Raw genomic sequence first — 26,818 nt, 5'->3', positions numbered from 1 at the left:
CGGTGTTTCATTTCCGACCGGGTTCGAATAATTTCGCCTATTACCTAAAATAACCTTGTTTATAATTTTCAGATACTTAAATGACTATTCAGTGTTGTCTGTATTTTACATTGCTTCAGTAATGATGTGATTCAATAATCTCACAGGTGTCGTATTATCCTGATCAGAAACATGCATGTCATTTGCAGTTAATCTAAAAGGTTCTGAGTAATAGAAAGTATTACAAAAAGCACTATTTGGCTTAAGACATTGTAAATTTGACATATCTGTCATTTTAGTATCTGAACATTAGAAACACTAGTCGCCTCCTGATCACTAGACCTTTTTCTATATACCTCTAATAGACACAAACTGTACTTAAAGTAGGATGTCATGTGTACATTTCTCAATCTATGTAATGAAGTAAAACACTCTGTTAGTATTTCCAAATTATATTTATTGCATAAAACAATTACATTCTGAATGGCTGTAATGTGTGTTGTCATTGTTCGATCCCTGAGACTACTGTACACGAGCTGTGGTGTGTGAAAAGTTTATAATATCTTTGAGTCATAAGTTGGCAAGGATTTTGAGCCCTAAGGGTTAACACGTTCGGTGCCGGTGACACAAGGTCTGTGATCAAAACAAACTCCTATGCCAGTGACACGTGTTCAAACAAATTTACTGGCATAGGCCGGCAAACACGGCAGTTGTGTTCAAAACGTTCATAAGAAGTTTGTAAGAAGTCGATTTATTAGTTAACTACCTGCGTAGTGGAGGCTTTTGGTAAGGCAGTGCCTGGGTCGAACGTGTAAAAGACTCAACGACATAACTTAATCGAAGTTTGACGTTTAAAATAAGAATAGTGCTGGCGAGGTTGTCGAAATCATTGTCAACTTTTCTTGAACTGATTGTATTACTTTTTTAAGGAAAAATTGTCTACATTTATAATCTGTACTTTAAGGTATTTAAATGAACGTAAACGAGTAATTTGTACTTTTTCGGGTAGTTACATTTGTCGGTTAACCGACCAGGATATAAAAACGAAGTGAATCTGTGATTGATCGACCTTCTTATTTGGCAGTGTTATGTTTTAATTTACCCTCAACTGGTATAAAGGGTACCTTTGTGGGTAGATTTTGCTTACATTGATTTAAATACCTAAAGATAGAGTAATAAGAAAATTATAATAGAACTAAACTTATTAAAATATACGTGTTATAGATACATTTTTTGCTACTTGGCGCAACTAGCTTGTAAAAATTAAGAAATCGTCCAAGACAATTTTCACACATCACGGCGCCAAGTTACAAGTACAATACAATTTATCCATCCTGAGGTAGACTTGGTACGAAGCTTGTTTGTGCTCCCCAATCCTGTAAACAATGTACCGTTGTAGAACACAATACCTACTCCTATGTTTTATCTTTGAATGCTGCACGGGAAGCATGGTCGCGCGATAGACGATAAAATAGCAGGCCGTCCCTATCGCACTATTTGTAAGTGCGATAGGGACGGCCTGATATTTTATCGTCTATCGCACGACCATGCTTCCCGTGCTGGTCACCAAACGGTGTAGACTCCAAAATGGCGATTGGTGAGAGCGCAATTAGCAAATAGACCAGAGGGGCGGCTTACTCCGCGATTCTATCGCCGCCCTACAAGTACATGCCGGCGGCCGCGAGTTCGCGGCCCATTCAGTGGCGACGACCTTCGCGCGGCGCAATAGATTTCAATGTCGGCTGCTTGCGTGCGGTCCGTTTGATGTAATTATAAGGAAAGAATTTATAATGGCGGCGTTTTGTGAACATCAAAGGAGTGAGCCTTCTGTTCTTGTACTATTATATTCTGTAAACAAACTAAGTTGGCAAAGCCTTTGATAGACCCGTTTGTGCATGGTAAACGTTTTGAATATTCGCTATTCAACAATCGACATTTTGGTGTCTACACCATTTTTAGTGAGCGTCAGGACCCGAATGGCACAATCGCTCACGAAACGCTCACGAAACGAAGCGCTAGTAGATATCTATCTCTATCGCGCTTGCATATTGGCGCGACAGAGCCAGCGGCGTATCGCTTTCGTTTGGCGTCGGAGAAATGCCATTCGGCTACAGGGCCTGGACCACTACAGATATTTGATGTTTAGTACATACTAAAATTTAGTACCTATTTGGTACCCGAGTACATATATTTGGTACCTCCACTGATATCGAAAAATCGAGCGAATAAAGTGGCCAGACATTCTGACGTCAGGATGTCTGGACCATTTTTGGTTTACCACTTTCTGGTCTGGCCACTTTATTCGCTCGATTTTTCTACATCAGTGGAGGTACCAAATATATGTACTCAGGTACCAAATAGTATCAAATAGGTACTAAATTTTAGTATGTACTAAACATCAAATATCTGTGGTGGTCCAGGGGTCCTGACGCTCACCATTTTTAGGGTTCCGTACCAAAAAGGTACAAAAGGAACCCTTCCTTATGGTGAGACTCAGATGGCGCCTGTAATGTATGGGATATCGGTCCTACATCCAATATCGGATCGGATAATGTTAAAACGCACTTAGTGGTCATTGGCGTCGCATGCACAACAAACGACGACCCTTGTAGATTCTTGGCGTTCAAAAGGTTAAACATTCTTATGTTGGAAGACGAGACAATGAATTGCCTCACGTACAGGTCCGTTCATAAGAGATGGCACGAATGAGTAAATGAAAAATGCGACAGATAAATCGATTCGTTGCGTGTTTCATTTTCGAAAACTACGCTGTGGCGGCGAACTATTGTCGATTTCAAAATGACACGCCTCTCGTGTCATCCGCACAGAAACGGTTAACCGACAAAATGGTAGCCGTTGACAGTTACAACTGTGTATAGACTATGAATAGACACTGCCGGCGACTTATGTTTCCTGTTCGTATGCGCATTGTAATATGCCTAAGGTCAGGTGGGGTAAGGGAAACATACTTCATTTTTTATATTTTACATCGAGCTCTAATCACTTTATTTAATGTCGTATATTCATCTTGACCGACACAAAGTATGCTTCTTTAAGTCTGCTTTCTAGGGCGAAATTAATTTTTAAACTAGCTTTATTGCATGTAGCTGGAAATTTATAAAATGTTTAGGCTGGTCCTGCCGTTTCCCTTTCCCGAGTTTTGGGGTAAGGGAAACACTTCGCTAAAATCTCAAAGTATTGGTGCTAGTGTGGATTATACCGGCAATGTAAATTAAAAAAAACATCATCAATCAAATGGAGACTTTGGTTCTTTGACATATAGTTTAAAATAGAAAATATTTACATAAATTGAAATTCGGGGTAAGGGGAACATATGGGCTTGAGACAGGGGTGGTTAACTAAAAATTATAATTGTTATTAAAGATTTTTTTTACAAGTTTTTTTCGAAAATTCAAATTTCAGTATTGCAAATTAAAAAAAGACTATTAATTATTAGTAATTATTCGTATTTAAAATACTGAAGCTTGGATCAATACAAAATTTCTGTACTTATAGAATATGGGTCTCTGAAAATGTTCATGACCCCTGAAATCGGGAAAAGGAAACATATGTTCCACTTACCCCGGCTATGGTAGTTCCCGTTACCCCGGTATGTCATTTGTAGGTTGTGTTATGAATCACGTTGAATTTTCATATTTACAGCATAGTTTTCTCAAATTCAAATACCAGACATGAACATTAAACATATAAAGGAATATTTACAGATATCAAAAGTCTTCGGACATGACTTTTTGCTACTCAAATCACTACACAAATAATACTCGTCCAACTCGTGGTCTTGTAGCACGACAACTGATTTTTTGTTTTTGTCAAGGACGCACACTCCTTAGAGCTAGCGCTATTTTTGTTTTTGTTTTGTAACTAAATCCTAGGTAGTACCTTACCGACCACCAAATGACCCAGCTACAGTCTATGAATTCAGAGTTACCGATCAGTGTTTCCCTTCCCCCATAGTCCCCCTTACCCCACCTGACCTTACTTGAAAAATAAATATTTCATTTTCCAATTTTATCACTTATCTATGTGGATAAAGTATCCGTCACGCTTTGGCAAGTATGTCAATGTGAGAGTGACAGATATCCACGTGGATAAGTGATAAAATTGGAAGCATAATACGCCGGCTGGTGTCATTTTATAAAATCAAAGTTCTGTCCATTACATTCGTGCCAGCTTTCGTGAACGATCTCTAACAGGGGCGGCTCACTCCGCGATTCTTTCGCCGAGCTACAAGTACATGCCGGCGGCCCCGCACTCGCGGCCCATTCAGTAGTGACGACCTTCGCGCGACACTATACTACTCAACGTCGACTGCTCGAGTGAGGTCCGTTTGTTAATGTAGGTAAGAATTATGAAAGGCGGGGTTTTGTGAACATCGAAGCAGTGAGCCTTCTCTACATATTATCAAGCACGATATATACCGGGACTGATGATCTCGTACAAAAAAATGTACCTCTGAAATATCCCACAATTCATGGATAAACCTAGATGGCGCTATTTCACAGCCTAGAAGTGACAGAAATCACATTTTCACGAATATTTTTGCGAACTTTTTAATTTACTTCAGTATACGTTTTGCAAAGAAATTTGCGGGGCTCATCAGTGCAGTTATGTGATCCTCCATGAATCCTTGCCGCGACGCACCAACTAAGGAGCAAATCGTCACTATTTTGAAAACATCTCGTATCTCACACTGCTCAAAGTTAAAACGCAGTAAGTCTATATGCATTTCATACATGCTTATTACATTTTTCTTTTCATTGACAGAAGATACAAGTTTTTTTTTTTTCAAAGTAGTGACGAATTGCGGCAATATAATATGTGAATTGCTGGCAATTGTGTTGGCTGTGTAAGGGTCCCCCCACATCTAGCCTCGCGAGCGTCGCGTCGGGCCAACTGTATGGAAAAAGACGCCGCGTCGACGCGACGTCGACGCAGCGTCAGGCTTTGCCCATACAGTTGGCCCGACGCGACGCTCGCGAGACGCTAGGTGTGGGGGGACCCTAACAGCACCTTTATTGATGCTTGTTCCTGCACTTGTCATCGTAGTGCGCGATGTGCATGAGCGTGTGCGTGAGCGCTCTAGTGGGGCGGCCGCTCATGCGCTTGGAGCACAGGTATGGCGGCGGGTCGTGCGCCAGCTTGCCCACGCCGGTGATGTCGAAGTGGAGCCAGTCGGCGCAGACGAATTGCTGGAAAAGAATAAGTATAAAGCCTCCGCCACACATAAAGCGTTTTGATAGCGTAGCGTTCGTCCGCTCGCAATCCGCGCTCTTTAGTTCCCGCCAGCGTTCGTCCGGCGCACCGCTATCGTTGCGCTCCGCTACCGCTCCGCCTACGCTATCAAAACGCGCATGTGTGGCCGAGCTTTAAGAGTTTTGAATGATTCACGGTTATTTTCATTAGACTTATATTGACCGGCATATAGACCGTGATTACCTTTTTGGTTTTTGTCGAGCTCCCGATATTTCGGCGCAGTTGCATGCATCATGATCACGGAAAACTAACGAAGGCGGGTGGATGTCAAAGTTGCGTAGACAGCGCGCGATCTACCCTCCTTACCGAGATTGGTAAGAGAAGCCATCATCAGCCAAGACGGAACTCCTCAAATCTGAACGGCACACTTATTCTTAAAAATTATGTTAACTAAAATTAGCGTAGGTACCTGTAGGAAGGCTGCACCGATGCAAGGCGTTGCTTTTCCTGAGCCGCGGTTCCTCAAGTCCACTGACGGATCATCTGAAATAGAATAGAACACGGTGACTTTATTATTTGTAGTCTCATCATCATCATTGGCCTTAACGTCTGTTGCAGACGATTTATGGTGTAATATTAGAAGAGCACCTTTTCTGATGACTTATTAGACCAATGCGAGAACGACAGTCTACCGCAGGACTGACAAGAAAAGTTTGCGGAAATCGGCGCTGAAACACCTTACGAGTATTTGTATTCTAGACTGTAGTTATTATAATGGACTCCTAGTAACAATTCTTGGACCAAAGTACAGGCTGGACAGCCGGTAGAAATTTTAGAAAAGATATACGGATGAATCAACTTTTTTTTGCCTGTTATTGCCATGGTTACGGTCCCCCGAGTCACGCTGGTTTTATGCAAAATTTTGCTACTGAAATTATGCTTTTGTAACAACAACAGTTTGTAACAACAAACATGGACTACATGTTACGGTCCCCTGAGTCACGCTGGCTTTATGCAAATTAAGGAAAGCGCTTGTTAACACCAGAAAATGCATGTTTTCATAGTTTAAGTAGCATAATTTTGCATAAAACCAGCGTGACTCAGGGGACCGTAACCATGGCAATAACAGGCAAGAAAAAGTTGATTCATCCATCCATATACCTATTTCAGACAAATTGAAAAATCGTCTCATATCACAAGTAGGTATAGGTACGCGAACCCTAACTCAAAACTACAGAATACCAGGGTAAATCCTTAATAGGCATTTTTATTTATTTATATTGTAAACCAAAGATTTTTTTCTCCTACCAACAATTTGCTTCTTATAGTAATCCCACAACGGAACCTCCCCGTATATAACCCCAACTCGCTTGGCTCATTCCCTCAACCACTTTGTTAAAAAAACAGCCGCCGTCTTCAAAACATCTGTCAATAGAACACTATTGTTGTCTCACTCAGTTTATATACCAACGATTTGCTTCTTGTAGTAATCCCACAGTCCAGGGCCGGTCGGATATAGCTCCAACCCTCTTGGAACATTCCCACAGCCACTTTATTGGAGAAGCAGCGGCCATATTGAATCTATCTGGCAATAGACTTTACTACTGTTGTCTCAGTTTAGATACCAACAATTTGCTTCTTGTAATAGTCCCAGAGCGGGAATCTCCAGGGTCGGTCCCCGGATATAGCGCCAGCGCGCTTGGCACACTCCCACAGCCACTTTACTGGACAAGCAGCCGCCATTTTGAATCCATCTGGCAATAGACTTTACTACTGTTGTCTTAGTTTAGATACGAACAATTAGCTTCTTATAATAGTCCTAGAGCGGGAATCTCCAGGGTCGGTCCCTGGATATAGCGCCAGACCTCTTGGCGCACTCACACAGCGACTTTATTGGAGAAGCAGCCGCCATCTTGAATCCATCTGTCAATGGAATACTACTGTTGTCTTTCAGTATACATACCAACAATCTGCTTCTTATAGTAATCTCAGAGCGGGAATCTCCAAGGCCGGTCTCCGGATATGGCTCCAGCTCGCTTAGCACACTCCCACAGCCACTCTATTGGAGAAGCAGCCGCCATCTTGAATCCATCTCAATGGAATACTACTGTTGTCTTTCAGTATACATACCAACGATTTGTTTCTTGTAATAGTCCCAGAGCGGGAATCTCCAAGGCCGGTCCCCGGATATAGCGCCAGCGCGCTTGGCACATTCCCACAGCCACTCTATTGGAGAAGCAGCCGCCATCTTGAATCCATCTGTCAATGGAATACTACTGTTGTCTTTCAGTATACATACCAACGATTTGCTTCTTGTAATAGTCCCAGAGCGGGAATCTCCAAGGCCGGTCCCCGGATATAGCGCCAGCGCGCTTGGCGCACTCCCACAGCCACTTTATTGGAGAAGCAGCCGCCATCTTGAATCCATCTGTCAATGGAATATTACTGTTGTCTTTCAGTATACATACCAACAATCTGCTTCTTATAGTAATCCCAGAGCGGGAATCTCCAAGGCCGGTCTCCGGATATGGCTCCAGCTCGCTTAGCACACTCCCACAGCCACTCTTTATTGGAGAAGCAGCCGTAGCAGCCGCCGCCAGTCGCCATCTTGATTCCGTCTGTGAATGATATAAATGATGTAATCGGAGGATAGATGGCGCTAGTAAAAATTGCGTACGATTTTTAATCGTGCAACAAACTTGTGTATTTGTCAGTGCATTTATATATGATAAGACAGCGCGATTTTCAATTTAGTCTTATCCCCGTAAGGCCCACCATAGTTTTCACATTTTTATTTTGAACCTTGTTCTATAAGTAAATTGATAAGAATTTCGTTTCATAAATCAATGTAACAAAGGAAAATCTACTTTATTTGGTTCTTGAAAGATTCAAATTAGATTGCAATAACTATGTACATTGTAATGTACATTGGGCCTTACGAGGTTATAGGATAACAGACTTGGAGTGAATGGATAGTAAGTATAGGTGTAGGTAGGTAATGAAACAACATATGACGATAACTTTGGAAGTAGTGCTACCTGTACCACGCGAACAGTCGACCTGTCATATCTCACTCATACAAGCATACGCGTCCGCCTACACGAGCTTAGACTGTGTACGTAGGAACGCGTTTCTTTCATATATTTGATCGCCAGTGTCCGAGGTGTGATATCATGGTGAAACAGTCATTAACAATAATTAACTCACTGTCAGTTTTGTGACGATAATTATAATTAAGCATGAAATTTCAATAAAAATATTGTTTTTGGGATAATCACATAGACTTTAAACGATAATCTACATTTAGAACGTGAAAAAAGTTAATTTTTAGACAGATTTTATGCTTAACTGTCGTCACAAAAATGACAGCGAGTAAATTTTTGTTAACGACTTACGCTAATTACACCGGTCAAATCTTACATGAAAATCGGCTAAAAAAACAAAGTGTGATGTAAAGCTGGATTTTTGGTATGTTATTTGGAGTCCTTGGGGGAATGTAAGACTATATTTTGCAAGCAAAAAAAAAGTGTGCTAACTTCGTAATTTAAAAAAAAAAGTAAAAAAATCGGACTTTTTTTGGTTTTTATTTTTTTATAAAAAAACTATGCGTTTTTGGTCAAAAGTTGCTTTGTAATGTTGAAAGCGCATTAAATTTCAAACAGTTTGACATCTTTTTTATCAATGTCCGTCAAATAGTTTTCGAGATATGAAGCGTCAAAAAGGTTAATTTTTGACGAATTTATAAAATGTAGCATTTTGCCAATATTTTTAGACAAATATCTGCAAAATACTTCATGATATGATATATATTGCAATATAACATTATATAAAAATTATTTTGCTTTAGTTTTAGTGCAAATAAAGGTCAGTAAGACGAATAGTTACTTTGGTAAACAAAAAAAAATCTATAAATAGAGAAGCCAAGAGTGTGGTAGATTGGGGTCATTCTACGAGACAGCGATTTTTGTCTTATTCCTCTGTCCTTTTTTATTTTTGAAATTTGACCAATACATACTCTTGTGAAAATAGATTTATTTTTAGACATAACTATGGTTTTGGCCCATATTTTTGTGAACTCATTCATAAAATAAATTTATTTTAACTTTTTGGTCCAGAGGAATAAGAAATTTAGGCCCAGAGGAATAAGATAAGTCAGGATAGGTTAACAAAAATGTTAAAAAACCGTATATTTATAAATTATATATTATACTCTTGTTCACAAAACTATCAAAAAAGTATTCTAGAATATTTTTATATTTATTTTTATTAATAACATTCAGACTGTAAATGCACTAGGTGCTAAAAAGATCTAAATTTTTTTTATTAATATTTTTATAAAGACCTATTTTTTTTTATTAAGGTACTTTAAAATATAGGAAATCACTTGATAACTACTCTTCTTTTTGAAAGTCAGTTAAGAAAAACAAGAAAAATTTAGAAAATTCTTATTCCATTGTCCAAAATCCATAGGAATAAGGGACAGAGGAATAAGAAATTATCGAAAAAAAACCAATGATTCATAATGTGTATATACAACGCGGCTGTCGTTAATAATATGAATAGATAGTACGTAAAGCAATTAATTAACCAAAAAAGTACATTTTTAAAAGTTACACAAATCCCAAAAAATCGAACAGAGTAATAAGAATGATACCTGAACCACGGACAAAGGAATAAGATATTTACCTTCGTAATTCCGGAGCCACGTGCAACAGCCGACACTTCCACCTCGTACCACGTTCCGAGCGCGATTGAATATTCCCCGCGGGGGGAAGTTTGTCTACAATCTTTAATACGTTTACGATACAGGCGAATAAAACCCGCACCAGAGAAATAAGAATTTTGTCGCAGACATCTCTTATTTCCTAAATTTTAAATACAAAATTATAGATAAAAAAATACTTGTTAAATTTTAGTAATGTAGTAACTAATAATGTATCCATGTACTCAATCAAAATATTCGTTAAGTTGACTGAGTTGAAGTTATCATCACATGTTTAGAGAAAAATGGAGAACGGACACGACAGAGTAGTAAGAATAACGGATATATTTTTTTAATATAAAAAATTACAATGACCTTATACTAAAGCTAATCGATGACCCAGTCGACTAGAGATGTAAAGTATCTCTGAAAAAAAAAAAACAGGATTTTAAGCTAAAGTTTTCAGTGAAATAAGCCTCCGGACATTGAAAATTAGGGTCTCGGAGAATCACCCATTGGTTAAGGTAAAATAGTTTACGGTAAAAGTTTTAGGTTGAAAGTGCTATCTATTCGATCTTACTTTCTTTGACATCCGTTTATCTGAAAAAATTGTCTAAGCTAACTTTGCATCGATATGACTATTACTAATGAAGAAATAAAATACAGTAAAATTTTGAAGTTTAGTAAATTAGAAAAATAAAACAGAATTAGTTACATTTTACTTTTTCCTTTTTGAGGGTCCTGGTTCTGCATCTTGTTGGCATAACTCCTGTAGTGATAGAAAGTCCACTTGAGTTGTATTTGACCACCAATTGCTGTGGAATAAACTACGGGAAGGAAAGCGCCCACGCCAATTATTAAGATACTGGAGAAGTGGTACCTATTCCCAGCAGAAGAACGTAGTAAGATGGAAGTCAACTCTGTCCACAGCCAGCGGGCTAAACTGTGGCGTGAGACAAGGAGGCAGTATGTCTCCGGCTCTCTTCAGCGTGTACATGGATGGGCTGTCGCAGGTTTTGACCAGTACCGAGGTTGGCTGCTCCATCAATGGGCAAATGATAAATCACATCGCATATGCAGACGATATGGTCCTACTAGCACCATCTGTGGGAGCTATGCGTGAGTTACTTGCAGAATGCGAGAGATACGCCAGCCAGCATAACGTGAGATACAATCCGGACAAGTCTGAATTTATGCTCATGGAGGCAGCACATATGCCCACACATGTACCACCTCTTTTGCTTGATGGAGTTCAATTGCGGAGAGTACACGAAGTCAAATATCTTGGCCACATCTTGTTGTCCAGTTTAAAAGACCACGAGGACATAGAAAGGCAGAGGCGAGCCACCGCAGTAAGGGCAAACATGTTGGCTAGAAGATTCGCCAAATGTAGTGACAGCGTAAAAATACAGCTGTTCCTCAGTTTTTGTACAAGCGTGTATTCTGTCGAGTTATGGTCCGACTACACCTGCGCGGCGGTGAGAGACCTGCGCGTGCAATACAACACATACTATGTACTGATATTTCGTTAAACGGAGAATAGTATGATTCGGACACGTCCACGACAACGCTCGTGAGATTGCATCGATGTTATTGACCCTCAGTGATATGCTTTAAAAACCAGTCCGTACAAGAACAATAAATTTCGGAACAATCTGATTCAATTAATGAGGGTTTTCTACTCGTAAATATTTTTTTCCGCCAAGCGGCGATCCTAAGCTCTTTCTGACCGTAAACTTAACTTACTAAATAAGTGTTGATTTGATATACGCAAATATGTGTCTGAGTAATACTTGAACAGCCCCCAAATAATAATAATAATTCGTTCTCCGCTACGCCTCCTGTAAATATATGTAAACTATCCCATTTGGCCATTACCATCCACCGATTATTTCTGATCCAGTTATACTAGACTTATGATATAATCCTATTTTTCAAATAACTGGCACTCTTTTGGTCTTAAATGAAAGCTAGTGAAATTTTCTACATTTTTATTTTACAATTTATGTAATAGCCTGAGTTGTTTTGCTGATATCTGTCTCAAAATATTAGCAAAACGAATATTTTCATATAAAGGGGAAAAATGCTCTTTTTTGACGCTTCATATCTCAAAAAATATTTGACGGACATTGATAAAAAAGATTTCAAACTGTTTGGAATTTAATGCGCTTTCAACATTACAAAGCAACTTTTGACCAAAAATGCATAGTTTTTTAATAAAACGGCAATAACCAAAAAAAGTCTGATTTTTTTACTTTTTTTTTTAAATTACGAAGTTAGCACACCATTTTTTTGCTTGCAAAATATAGTCCTACATTCCCCCAAGGATCCCAAATAACATACCAAAAATGCAGCTTTACATCACACTTTGTTTTTTTATTTCTCTTTTTGACCAGTGTAAATTTTGGGTCCTAAATTTTGAAAATGCCTCTAAGCTCGTGTAGGCGACCGCGTGCCATGCTTGTATGAGTGGGGCTTGTTCTGACAGGCGGTAACTGTGAGGTAACCGAGAGCGGGTGGGCGGCATATTCAGCAGGGAGGCAGGGAGTGGCCATACTGTACGATAGTACTCATTATTATGGTGCAACTTACGTGTGAGCGTGGCTACATCGACGATGGTGTATGGCCTGTACTTGGCCTGCCCGTACACTAGCGCGTCTGCCAACATCAGCCGCCCTTCCATATCTGTGTCCTCGATCTACACAATAACATTACCACAGGTAAAGACATATAATTCACTCCGTATACACCCTGTTTTTATTGAATTCCGTTAACTTTAAGGGAAGGTTCTTTAGATCGAATACAATTAATTTCTCTAAGAAACAAGCGTCTTAACTTTTACGGTTATCGAGTTATTAAAAAAATTAAGATAATTACTGAACACGTGTGTTACAGCCTTTACCAATTCCTAGTGTTATTTGTTTTGACATGTGCCGTCAATCACTTGACACTAACTTCAATGTAATTTTTAAGGGTCTCTCACACTAATAAATTCATTTATTATGTATGAAAACGATGAAATATTTTTTTTGCGAATTTAACAAAAAGTGATATACCTACAGTAAAACAAAAAAAAAACACGGTGTAGACAGATAAAGTCTAGGAAAAAACCGGCCAAGAGCGTGTCGGGCCACGCTCAGTGTAGGGTTCCGTAGTTTTCCGTATTTTTCTCAAAAACTACTGAACCTATCAAGTTCAAAACAATTTTCCTAGAAAGTCTGTATAAAGTTCTACTTTTGTAATTTTTTTCATATTTTTTAAACATATGGTTCAAAAGTTAGAGGGGGGGGGGACGCACTTTTTTCCTTTAGGAGCGATTATTTCCGAAAATATTAATATTATCAAAAAACGATCTTAGTAAACCCTTATTCATTTTTAAATACCTATCCAACAATATATCACACGTTGGGGTTGGAATAAAAAAAAATTCAGCCCCCACTTTATATGTAGGGGGGTACCCTAATGAAACATTTTTTTCCATTTTTTATTTTTGCACTTTGTTGGCGTGATTGATATACATATTGGTACCAAATTTCAGCTGTCTAGTGCTAACGGTTACTGAGATTATCCGCGGACGGACGGACGGACGGACGGACGGACGGACAGACAGACATGGCGAAACTATAAGGGTTCCTAGTTGACTACGGAAGTACGGAACCCTAAAAAAGTACCTCAGTACCATACAGAAAAAGGTACGTTGGCCTAGATGGCATTACACCTTTGGGGTACGCTCAGCTAGATGGCGCTAATACTAATATTTGACATTTTAACACATATCAAGCTAAGAATATGGGCCAAATTGTCAAAACTGAGGTTCAAAAGTTTTAAGTCTGTGTCGTGAGATGGCGGTGTATACACTGTGATTACACATTTTACTTTGACAGTAACTTTCTTTAATACTCGATCCTCTTTGTCCAAAACCTAACGGTGCTTCCACACTGGGCTGTTATAAATGTTATACAGAGTGGGGCCTGTAACAAAGGCGAAAAATTGAACTGTAGGCTATTCTCCTTATACTGATCAACATTTGTTCAGTGACTTTAAAAAATTATGAAGTCTTTAAATTTTTAATTTTTCATACAAAATAAATATTAGCTTCAATGTACGCCATTATTGTTGTCATTGACGTTGTCTGTCACACTTTAGACTTAACAGAATTCGCAATACATTACCTCTTAGAAAAAACTTTCAAGGGTGATAAAAATCAAAATACAAGTTATTTTTAAAAGTCGCCGAACAAATGTTGATCAGTATAAGGAGAATAGCCTAGAGTTCAATTCTTCGCCTTTGTTGCAGGCCCCACTCTGTATAACACGGTGTGAGTGGGTGGTGTTTTTTAACTTTTTTCTGAAAAATACCATACATCTGCGATAGATGTTACATCAATTTCTGTTAAGAAACGGGCTATGCGATTGACATGTCATAGTTTTGACACTTAGTTAGTGTGAGTTAATTGTAAAGCCACGTTTCTCAACAGCAATTGAAGTAACATCTATTGCAGACGTCTGGTTTTTTAAAAAAATATTGAAAAACAACCCCGACATAGTGGACCGATTTTCATGAAACATGGCTAAGAACACTCCCGACTAACTCAGATTTCAGACAAAAAAAAACTAAATCTAAATCGGTTCATCCGTTCGGGAGCTACGATGCCACAGACAGACACACAGACAGACAGACAGACACGTCAAACTTATAACACCCCTTCGTTTTTGCGTCGGGGGTTAAAAATACAATTTTCAGAAAACTCACTACGTCATTCTGTTTCCTATAATGGACCTAGCTATATGCCGAAGTTAACGGAATTCAATAAAAACACGGTGTATAACATTTATAACAGCCAGCAGTGTGGAAGCACTATAAAAGGTAAGCCAGCGTCCACACTCATGAGACGCATGTCTCGCGGCGCGCAACTGACGTCGGCGCGCCACGCCGCCTGGGGGCGCGTCTTACGTCCTTCCTATACAAAATGTACTGAGACGTTTTTAGGGTTCCGTAGTCAACTAGGAACCCTTATAGTTTCGCCATGTCTGTCCGTCCGTCCGTCCGTCCGTCCGTCCGCGGATAATCTCAGTAACCGTAAGCACTAGAAAGCTGAAATTTGGTACCAATATGTATATCAATTACGCCAACAAAGTGCAAAAAAAAATGGAAAAAAATGTTTTATTAGGGTACCCCCCCCCCCCTACATGTAAAGTGGGGCTGTTTTTTTTTTCATTCCAACCCCAACGTGTGATATATTGTTGGATAGGTATTTAAAAATGAATAAGGGTTTACTAAGATCGTTTTTTGATAATATTACTATTTTCGGAAATAATCGCTCCTACAGGAAAAAAAAGTGCGTCAAAAAAAATCACAAAAGTAGAACTTTATAAAAACTTTCTAGGAAAATTGTTTTGAACTTGATAGGTTCAGTAGTTTTTGAGAAAAATACGGAAAACTACGGAACCCTACACTGAGCGTGGCCCGACACGCTCTTGGCCGGTTTTTTTGAATTACATTCAGGCGGCGTGGCGGAGACCTCCGTTGCGCGCCGCGAGACATGCGACGCCTAAGTGGGGACGCTGCCTAAGCTTTTACCTGTATGTTGAGTCCGTTGAGCGCCGGTACTATGTCGCCGACTTTCATACACTGGCCCGAGATCATGTTTTCGCAGAGCGGGACCACTAGAGACACGTTCACTTTGGCCTGAAACATACAAAGTGTTTATTTATTTAAACTTTATTGCACAAATAAAACAAAAATGTACAAATGGCGGACTTAATCCCTAATGGCATTCACTACCAGTCAACCATCGGGCCAAACAGAGACATGTAAAAATGTTGCAAGGAGAAGGAAAAATGACAATGACAATTATCGAAAACAACTGATTAACACTTTCGAAACCGGGCTCTACGCGGCGCTACGACATTTTCGCTACATACGGGTTTCCCCATGTAATCGGCTACGCTTCTACGAGCGGTGTGCCCGACAGTCGGGTTCTTGGTAGCGAAAGTGTTAACTTCATAAAATACTTATATAATACATAAAGCGTGCCTGTGTAAGCGTGTTATGATTAAATGAGGTTTAAAATGCAGCAGTGAGGGCAGATATTTTATCTTGCGCTGTTAAGATATGGTTTTAGGTGACTTTTAGAAACTTAATGGTACCTAATACAACTATTGAAAAATATTTTTCCCCTCACTAGCTCGGAAACACGTGTTTTGTCCTTTAATACCAGCGGGTAAAAACGCATTTTATCCACTAGTGGGTAAAGTAATTTGACCTTGAATAAAGTCAAATTAACTGGTTTAAAATTGATAAAAGTAGGTGAATCTAGTAATAAAGATGATTTACCACCTGTGGAAGTACTGGAAGCAGTGATAAACGCATTTTTTGCGTTGTTGTTTCCTCGCTGTAGTGATGGGAAAAATTTTGTGTTACACTCGGGTGCAAATGTATTTTACTTCTCGTGTGTTAAAAAACTCGCAAGTTCAGGATTCTATTCTCGAACCACTCGTTTCGCTCGTGGTTCAACTATAGAATCCTTTCACTTGCTCGTTTTTTAATTCCACACTCGGCGTTAAAATACAACTTTGCCCCCTTGTATAACAAATAACTATTTTATACTATATACGTCGGCGGTAGACAATCATACGGCCCGCCTGATGGAAAGCGGTCATCGTCACCTATGGACGCCTGCAACTCAAGGTGTGTCACGTGCGCGTATAGCCGACCAGAAAGCCCAGTTGCCCATTAAAAATTTGTACACTCTTTTTTGCTGTGTTAAGTACACAGCAAAAAAGAGTGCACAAGTTCTAAGGAGGGTTTGGGTTGCCGACGACTCAAAGGACAATAGACGGAATAAATTAGTTCCGTAGGTCCTTCCGTCATCAGCACACCACACCCTCGTTGTGCTCTGGCAGCCTTACTCACCGGCAGGAAGACCACCATATATAAATTGCTTAATACGCTTCAACATATCTGATGGCAAGGAATTAGACCGGGTCCCTGCCTACACAACACTATGAGTAGGGTCTAGTGCTATTTGGCTGCGGTCTTCTGTAAGGCGGAGGTACTTCCCCAGTCGGGCTCTGCTCTAGATTCGAGCGAGATGATATCCGCTATTCTGTGCCCTACCACACAAAGCGGAATATCATTCGCTATGCTCTACCTAATATATTGTTATATATGTCGGAGAATGACCAAAATGTGGTTTACACTTTCGCAACCAGGCTAAATTTCGAACAATACCCCAGAAACCGGCAGTACCCGATAGTTGGGCAACGACGTGCAACTCAATGCCGGACGCCGCGAACCCGATAGTCGGGCAAGCGTGAAGGTTTATAGCTCTTGCTCGACTATCGGGTATGCCGGCATCTGAGTAAAGTTTACGAGTACCCGATTGTCGGGTACGCGGTGTCCAATGTGTTAAGATACGTTTTATGACGCTATATTTGACAAATAGAGCAAACAAGGGTTTTACAACTTTGTACAACCTGGCTGGTATTCGACTGAGTTCTGCCAAAACTTCAGAGAGGACGCTACTGTCTAAAAGAACAGAATCGAAGAACAGATGATTGGAGGCTATCAATCGATCCGCAGGGAAAATGGTTGAGGAGTGCTGGCGTTGTTGGAGATTCATTGGTCTAATCCGGCGGTTTGCTCGAAATAATAGGCGTAATGTATTCTATGATGTGATTTGATGTGAATTGATGTGTACAGCTGCGTTCGTGACCAACAAAATGGTCCCGACGGGAGACCAGCGCTGACCCTCGGGTTAGCATTTTATGCTTAGTCGGGACCATTTCGTGGTAACTTATGTTTAATTTCTTTTTCCCCTCACTAGCTCGGAAACACGTGTTTTGTCCTTTAATACCAGCGGGTAAAAACGCATTTTATCCACTCGTGGGTAAAGTAATTTGACCTTGAATAAAGTCAAATTAACTGATGTAAAATTGATAAAAGTAGGTGAATCTAGTAATAAAGATGATTTACCACCTGTGGAACTACTGGAAGCAGTGATAAACGCATTTTTTGCGTTGTAGTTTCCTCGCTATAGTGAGGGGAAAAGTTTTGTGTTACACTCGGGTGCAAATGTATTTTACTTCTCGTGTGTTAAAAAACTCGCAAGTTCAGGATTCTATTCTCGAACCACTCGCTTCCTTTCGCGATCCTTTCACTTGCTCGTTTTTCAATTCCACACTCGGCGTTAAAATACAACTTTGCCCCCTTGTATAACAAATAACTATTATTTGCTGTTTCTGTTTTCTTACTTGTGTATTTTGTAGTTATCACGAATAAATAATTGATTGATTGAATTGATTGATAATCGGTTTTGTGCAGTAAATTCTGTGATATGAACATGGTATTTCATTGAAAGCTCTCATAAACAGCTACGGAAGGTCCTGACAACGGTTCTGGTATGATACGCCCACGATCCGAGATATATATTAATATTCATATTCATATTCATATTCATAATTTATTTATTGTGTGATACTATACAGCACGACCACGGATGATTTTATTAATTCTGATGCGGTACAAATTCACGAAAAAAAATGTACTTTTTTGTACTGACGTTTAAAAAAAATGTACCCTTATGATTTTGGAGTTTCGACATAGGGCCCGGGGTCGTGCTAGGTAGGTACTCCCTGGCACGACCACACTATATTTAATGAGATTTTAAATTTCTGTTGCAGTACAAATTCACGAAAAAAAATGTACTTTTTTGTACTTACCTTTTAAAAAAAATACCCTCATGGTTTCGGAGTTTTGACATGGGGTGTGGTCGTGCTAGATAGGTGGTACTTCCTGGCACGACCACACTATATTTAATGATTTTTTTAATTTCTGTAGTGGTACAAATTCACGAAAAAAAATGTACTTTTCTGTACTTACCTTTTTATAAAAAGTACCCTCATGGTTTCGGAGTTTCGACATGGGTAGTGGTCGCGCTAGATAGGTACTCCCTGGCACGACCGCACTAAGTTTTTGAAGTAATTTACATAGTACAATTTCAAAACACTTGTTTAGTATTAATTTGACCATCAAATTAAACATAAATATAGTGTGGTCGTGCCAGGAAGTACCACCTATCTAGCACGACCACACTCCATGTCAAAACTCCGAAACCATGAGGGTATTTTTTTTTATAAGGTAAGTACAAAAAAGTACATTTTTTTTCGTGAATTTGTACTGCAACAGAAATTTAAAATCTCATTAAATATAGTGTGGTCGTGCCAGGGAGTACCTACCTAGCACGACCCCGGGCCCTATGTCGAAACTCCAAAATCATAAGGGTACGTTTTTTTTAAACGTCAGTACAAAAAAGTACATTTTTTTTCGTGAATTTGTACCGCATCAGAATTAATAAAATCATCCGTGGTCGTGCTGTATAGTATCACACTATTTATTGCTTTTATGGGTTTTACAAGATTTTATAACACATATTTAAGTTCCAGCATAAACCCCGTTAGGGCACAGCAATGTAAGCACTTACAGACTAGGTCTTAAAAACTAGCACACAGTAAAATATTAAAACGTATTAGTAAGATACTCCTTTATATTATAAAAAGAGTTTTCAATCAGAAACTTTTTGAGTTTCGAATAGAATATTGACTCTTTCTCTATCTGTTTGAGTTCTAAAGGAATGTTGTTGTACACTGTTACTGCCATATGATACGGTCCAGAATTTACTATTTTTAAGTTTGTAAAAGTACTTGCTAGTTTATTTCTTTTCCTTAGGTTTTGATTTCTGGGAAAATTGTCTCGTGTACGCTCAAATAATTGATTTTGTTTTTTAACAAACTTACATAATTCGAAAATATACAAAGAGGTAAGTGTTAAAATATTCATTTTTTTGAAATAAGGCAGGCAACTCTCTTCTTCATTTATATTTGCTAATATTCTTATGCACCTTTTTTGTAACAGGAATAGTGACTCTACATTTGTGCTATTCCCCCATAGGATAATTCCATATGATAACCAAGAATGGGCAAGAATATACTAATACTAGTGCGGTAATATAGCGCCATGTGTACTAATACACTACTATATTTATTTGTCAAGCTGTACACAGGCATAAAACAGTGTCCTGAAGTGTTACCTTGAGTCTCGCGAGCGCCTGTATGGCGCCGAGCGCGGCGGCGGCGCCGGCCATGCTGCCGCGGTTCTCGATCATGTCGGCCGGCCGCTTCAGGCACAGCCCGCCGCTGCGACCACAGAAAATAATAGGACATTGTATTAAGGGCGGAAAGTGAAGGATTACGAACAAGAGGCCGTACGAAGCCCATCACCGAAAGAGAGCTTTAATAACTCGAGTTTGTTTTTGACGACCGGTCTGGCGGCAGTTGGTAGTGACCCTGCCTGCTAAGCCGCGGTCCCGGGTTCGAACCCCGGTAAGGACATTTATTTGTGTGATGAGCACAAATATTTGTTCCTGAGTTATGAATGTTTTCTATGTATATAAGTACCCATAGTACAAGCTTTGCTTAGTTTGGGGCCAGGTTGATTTGTGTAAGGTGTTCTCCAATATTTATTTATATATGTAATCCTTCAACCGCCCGTGATATACACAATGTTTTTCAACAGTTTCATCACACTCGCGAAGTAAGACCCAAAATTTAAACTAACTGTATTGAAATACCGACGCTGACATTTCGAACATTCGTCCGCTATCTTGTAATTTTTGACAGGTCGTGGAAGGCACCAGATATTCACTTTACCACCCTAGGGGAGGTAAAATAGCTCATTACGTATCAGTATGCAGGCATGTAATAACACCGTTTACGAACGAGTGTGATGAAAATAGTACATTGTGCAACAAGGGGAGGAAGTTGAATATTACTAACGAGAGTAAGTTAAATCGCGACGGCTTGCCGGAACGATTTAAAGACTCGAGTTAGTAGCAAGCAGCTAGATGCAAAAAAGTTAAGTACGGTACAAGAAATTTCATTATTCCCTTTTTTTTTCAATTTATTTTTAAAGGACCTTTATAAAAATTACATATCGGCCCTGTCAGTCTGCTTTGCATGGCCTCAAACCTCAAATTACATTGTTAAGAATAGCGTCCGTCAACCAATACACCATATTCGCCGTGTCTGAAGTTGGTTTACTCAAAATGTGTATAAAGGCGCAAACGTCATATGGGTTTAGGTTGGCGGAGGCTAAGAGCGCCTCCCTGAGAGCTCGATTTTTATTGCACTCTATATTATTCCCTTGGGAGAACGATTTTTCTATAACTCACTACAGTTGACTACAGTTGAGAACGCTTGCATATTGTTGGGTTCGATCCAGAGTTTATCTTAGACGGTTATTGTAACTCTATCGCTTACCTATCGAAAGTGACGCCTTTTGCTGCCATCAGAATAGTATTCCCGCTTTCCAGACGGTTCGCAAGAACCCCTGGCTACTGTAAGGAACGCTTGCATATTGTTGGCTTCGACCCCGTGTCTGTCATAAGCTGTTACTCTGACAGTTACCTATCGAAGGTGACACCTTTAGCGGCCATAAATAGTATTCCCGCTTTCCAGACCTTTGTACTCGCACTCTAGAAAGATGGGGGGTTCGCAAGAACCCCTGGCTACGGTAAGGACGGCCTGCATATTGTTTTATTTCTAGCGGGTATAGCACATCTATAGCTTACCTATCGAAAGTGACGCCTTTTGCTGCCATCAGAATAGTATTCCCGCTTTCCAGACCTTTGTATTCGCACTCTAGAAAGATGGGGGGTTCGCAAGAACCCCTAGCTACGGTCAGGAACGCCTGCATGTTGTTAGCTTCGATCCAATGTCTGTCGTGGGCGGTTACTCTGACACCTAGCGGGCATAGGACGTCTATCGCTTCCTGGGAAAATATGAAAAGTGGGTTGTGAAATGTATATTCGATGATTTGACGAAAACACTTTTGTATGTACTGTACTGTATGGCAAATCTGACGAAGCAAATGCGACGTTAGTGTTAATCAAATTTAATTATGTGTTAGACATATATATTACTATGGTTTCTGACACTTTGGCATCGTGGATGATTATTGAGAGTGGACCAGGCCCCGTAGCCGAATGGCATTTCTCCGACGCCAAACGAAAACGAAACGTAGTCCGGCTCTGTCGCGCCAATACGCAAGAGCGACAGGGATAGATATCTACTAGCGTTTCGTTTCGTGAGCGTTTCGTGAGCGTTAGTGCCATTCGGCTACGCACCCAGGGGCCCGTTTCTCGAAAGGTACAAGCCTTGTATTACAAGTGCGCGAACTGTCAAATCGTATGGGTTGTTATGGAAACACACTTGTAATACAAGGCTTGTACCTTTCGAGAAACGGGCCACAGGTGTGTGGCGGAAAGTATGAACGTCTATGCATATCCTATGTTGCACGGAGAAATGCAAATAGTTTTACTGGCTGTCCATAAAATACTTGTGATATCACAATTTTATTTTCCCCTCACTAGCTCGGAAACACGTGTTTTGTCCTTTAATACCAGCGGGTAAAAACGCATTTTATCCACTCGTGGGTAAAGTAATTTGACCTTGAATAAAATCAAATTAACTGCTTTAAAATTGATAAAAGTAGGTGAATCTACTAGTAAAGATGATTTACCACCTGTGGAACTACTGTGGAATTTTTTGCGTTGTAGTTTCCTCGCTGTAGTGAGGGGAAAAGTTTTGTGTTACACTCGGGTGCAAATGTATTTTACTTCTCGTGTGTTAGAAAACTCGCAAGTTCAGGATTCTATTCTCGAACCACTCGCTTCGCTCGTGGTTCAACTATAGAATCCTTTCACTTGCTCGTTTTTCAATTCCACACTCGGCGTTAAAATACAACTTTTCCCCCTTGTATAGCAAATAACTATTTCTATGAACCCCTCAATTGCCAAGAGTGGCACTGAAACTTGAGCATGTTGCAGGCCGCAAAAATATGTGACAGGCTCTTATGGCTCTAAAAATAAGGTCGTGTCGGATATTTTTGCGGTCGCTGTGTGACATATTCTTGCAGGTGACTGTATGTCTGTGTATTTTTGTAATTGCAAGTTATTACCTGTGCAACATCCGTGGGTGTCATCTTGTTAGCCGGCATGTCGGACAGATATCGGGCCCAGTTCTGGGCTTGCCCTCGGATCTGGCCCTCCTTGCCATCGTCGGACTCTACCGGGATTTGCCCCCCCGGCGGGAGGGGGGGACGGTGACGGAACTTATCGAACCTGAGGAGGTAAATTGAATTTTAGAAATATTTGCGTCGATTCCTCAGAACATTAAATACTATAGAGAGGACAAGCCGCGCGCGGCCGGGTCGCAGATGTAGGCCCATTGGGTCTACACCGCCGCCAGTTCGCCGTCCGCTGTCATCGAGTGTACACGCGCGCTGTTCACCGATAAATATCAGTTATTGTCCAAAATGCCGAATTGTGCAATAATTATTTGTAAATATCGCAGTGACTTGTATAATTTCCAAGCCCATGGGATCACATTTCACAGGTAAATACTAAGTCTGTGGTCGATTCACTAAAACTCCCGCTGAAGCTCCTGTTCCATGATGTGTACATGCGAACGACTAGCGAATCGGGTCATCACGCATACAACGACAACTGTATGTTCAATGAGCTAACTAGGAAACTTCCGCCGGAGGCTGTTCCGCTCTCTAGTATTATATGTTCTGAGCTAAAGGGGCGTCGCAACTGACAGATTATAACATTAGTATAAGGACTTACTTTTACTCTGGGAGCGTGAAACTTTCAATACTAGCGTCCAGGAAAGCGTGGTGGCCACAGACTAAAAAAACTGTCATAGTAAAACTCTCTACGACCAACAGATTAAAAACACAAAAATGTTTTATACTGTGACCGCAACCACAGACTACTAAACTCCTATATTAAGAGTCGCGGCAAATTACAGATTAGAACAATAATACATGGACACACTTCCACAATGCGAGCGTGAAGTTCAGCACTGGCGCCCGGGCAGGCGTGAAGACTACAGACTAAAACACTCCTATAGTAAGAGGCTCCGCAATCGACAGATTAAAAACACAAAAAATTTTATACTGTGGCCGCGACCACAGACTAAAAAAGTCTCACAGTAAAAGGCTCCGCAACCGACAGATTATAAAATGAGTATATGAACTTACTTCCACTCTGCGAGCGTGAAGCTCTCAGCACTGGCGCCCGGGCAGGCGTGAAGACTACAGACTAAAACACTCCTATAGAAAGAGGCTCCGCAACCGACAGATTATAAACACAAAAGTTTTCATTCTGCGACCGCGACCACAGACTAAAGAAGTCTCACAGTAAAAGGCTCCGCAACCGACAGATTAAAAACACAAAAGATTTTATACTGTGGACGCAACCACAGCCTAAAAAAAGTCTCACAGTAAAAGGCTCCGCAACCGACAGATTATAAAATGAGCGTATGCACTTACTTCCACTCTGCAAGCGTGAAACTCTCCGCACTAGCGTCCGGGTGTTGTCCGGGGTCGTACCAAGTCTGCAGATTGTGGAACCCGTACGGACTTAGCACTTTGTGACCGGCGCCTATACCCCACCGCACGTTTTCCTGGAAGTTATATTAATATTATAAATATATGACCACCCCCTTTCTTCCCGTGGGTGTCGTAGAAGTCGACTGTGGGATATGGGTTAAATTGTGGCGTAGGCGAGAGGCCGGCAACCTGTCATTGCAATGTCAAAATTTCGTTTTATTTCAACCCCTTTTTGCCAAGAGTGGCACTGAAACTTGAGTAGTTCATGTGCTCTGCCTACCCCTTTATGAGATACAGGCGTGTAAATGAAAATGAAATATTTATTTTTCAAGTAGGCATATTACAATGCGCATATGAACGTCAAATAAAGCTACGCCGGCTCTAACCCTACGCCTCAGCCTCGAGAAGATTTCAGTCCCCCCTCAGTTGGGAGGATCCACTATGGGACCGGCAAGAAACTCCAAATCCAAATCCAATCAAATCCAATCATTTATTCGTGATAAACAACATACACATATAAAACAATACAAGCATATTCAAAAGTTAAACGAAAAAATAATAATTAAAAAACAAAGAAAAAGAAAACACATTGATAGAATTGTTTACCACGAAATGGTCCCGCCTCAGCGTAATGCTAACCACAGGGTCAGCGCTGATCTTCCTAACTCGGCGGGCCACTTCTTTTCAAAACATTACATCTTATAATTGTATGTATGTAAATATGTGACGTACTCTATGAAAAGGAACTATTGCAAGGGCGGTCCTTACCTTCCCCTCGTGTAGACCTTCCAGCTCATCCTCGGCAGCCTCCTTGGGCCCGAAGCTGCTGAGAGCTACAGCCTCGTACTGGCCCACATCTGACACAACCACCGCCTGGCCCACTTTGAAATCAGCTCCCAGCCTAGAACAAAACAATACTCTAGAATATAGTGGAAGTTACATAGATTATGATTGATTTTGTATCTCAAGGTGTTTTTCTTTGGAAATCAGTCATGGTTTTTTTAATGTGACTTCCAGATCCTGAAAAACCAGCCTTTGGAAAGAGCAACACGCTCTCTGACGTGTCTATCTGTGTGTGTGTCTGTCTATCTGTTTGTCTGTCTGTCTGTGTGTGTCTGTCTGTGGCATCGTAGCTCCCGAACGGATGAACCGATTTAGATTTAGTTTTTTTTTGTTTGAAAGCTGAGTTAGTCGGGAGTGTTCTTAGCCATGTTTTATGAAAATCGGTCCACTATGTCGCGGTCGGGGGCTTTTTCAAAATTTTAATTTTGTGGTTAGGTTATATCTTGTAGTGTAGAAATAGTAGGTAATTTATACAACCATTACTGGCTCCTGTCACAAAGTTCTTATAACCACATTCAAACAGTAGCAAGGGCACGGGCGGGAATCATAATAAAAATATTGTCTATGAGACTAGCTGTGGTGGCTAAACGGTAAGAGCGTGCGACTTTCAATCCGGAGGTCGTAGGTTCGAACCCCGGCTCGTACCAATGAGTTTTTCGAAATCTATACAGTATGTAAACTAACGAAAACCATTTACTGTAACCCGTAAATGTCCAGGTGATACTGAGAAACTTTTACTATGGGATCAACCCCGAAATCACGAAAATATCTTCTGACAGTTTCATAGGTAGTTTTATTTTTATAGTAAGTATTTCCTATGGGAGAGTAAATTTTTATTTCGCGTTTTGGGTGTTGGTCCCATAGTAAAAGTTTCTCAGTATCACCTGGACATTTACGGGTTACAGTAAATGGTTTTCGTTAGTTTATACTGTATGTGAAATGTCATTTGATATTTGCCAGTCGCTTTTCGGTGAAGAAAAACATTGTGAGGAAACCGGACTAATCCCAATAAAAAGTCCCGGGTTGAAAGGTCAGATGGCATTCGCTTTCGTAAAACTAGTGTCTACGCCAAATCTTGGGATCAGTTGTCAAAGCGGACTACCAGGCTCTTATGAGCCGTGGCGAATGACGGGATAACGCAAGGAGGATGATGATGTTTATTGTTAAGCATTGCAAACGAGAGTATAGTTAATTTGAGACGGATTTCTGGAGAGATTTAAAGACCCTAGTTTGCACTACATTTTACGCCCCGAGTACTGTATAATAAAGAGTACTATCGTACAGTATGGCCACTCCTGGTCCCCGCCGAAAGTGCCGCCCACCCCCTCTCGGTTACCTCACAGTTACCACCTGTCAAAAACGCGAACAGTCGACCTGCCATATCTCACTCATACAAGCATAGTACGCGTTCACCTACACGAGCTTAGACTGTGTGCTAGGAACGCGCCTCTTTCATATATCGCCATATAGTTATCGCCAGGTATTCGTCCCGAACGGTTGCTACGTGCGGCCTACCGTGTGACTCATTTGTTTACGTCGTGTGAATCTTATCGCGTCATACGATTATCGACTTTAATACACTATAACAGAGTTGTTTCGGACAGAGTCCCGCTTTAATAAAATCAT

At 40.4% G+C, this 26,818-nt stretch overlaps 1 protein-coding gene across 1 annotated transcript in view; it reads right to left on the bottom strand.

The window, feature by feature from the left end:
• Nucleotides 1-415: 415 nt before the first annotated feature.
• LOC125229890 (cytosol aminopeptidase-like) overlaps nucleotides 416-26,818 on the bottom strand; it is a 42,776-nt gene continuing 16,373 nt past the window's right edge. Inside the window, exons 3-13 of the mRNA XM_048134827.1 lie at nucleotides 25,118-25,250; nucleotides 24,290-24,423; nucleotides 22,913-23,075; nucleotides 21,525-21,724; nucleotides 19,986-20,091; nucleotides 15,476-15,583; nucleotides 12,488-12,593; nucleotides 7,662-7,811; nucleotides 5,663-5,736; nucleotides 5,011-5,189; nucleotides 416-1,355 (exon numbers count right to left, since the gene is read on the bottom strand). Of these exons, the coding sequence (XP_047990784.1) occupies nucleotides 5,013-5,189; nucleotides 5,663-5,736; nucleotides 7,662-7,811; nucleotides 12,488-12,593; nucleotides 15,476-15,583; nucleotides 19,986-20,091; nucleotides 21,525-21,724; nucleotides 22,913-23,075; nucleotides 24,290-24,423; nucleotides 25,118-25,250 (1,351 nt within the window). The 3' untranslated portion in view covers nucleotides 416-1,355; nucleotides 5,011-5,012. The remainder of the gene's footprint in view (nucleotides 1,356-5,010; nucleotides 5,190-5,662; nucleotides 5,737-7,661; nucleotides 7,812-12,487; nucleotides 12,594-15,475; nucleotides 15,584-19,985; nucleotides 20,092-21,524; nucleotides 21,725-22,912; nucleotides 23,076-24,289; nucleotides 24,424-25,117; nucleotides 25,251-26,818) is intronic.

The sequence above is a fragment of the Leguminivora glycinivorella genome, chromosome 9 (assembly GCF_023078275.1).
Source record: "Leguminivora glycinivorella isolate SPB_JAAS2020 chromosome 9, LegGlyc_1.1, whole genome shotgun sequence".
NCBI classification, from domain to species: domain Eukaryota; kingdom Metazoa; phylum Arthropoda; class Insecta; order Lepidoptera; family Tortricidae; genus Leguminivora; species Leguminivora glycinivorella.
The sequence above is the reverse complement of the archived record's forward strand: the minus strand, read 5'-3'. Positions and strand labels throughout refer to the sequence as shown.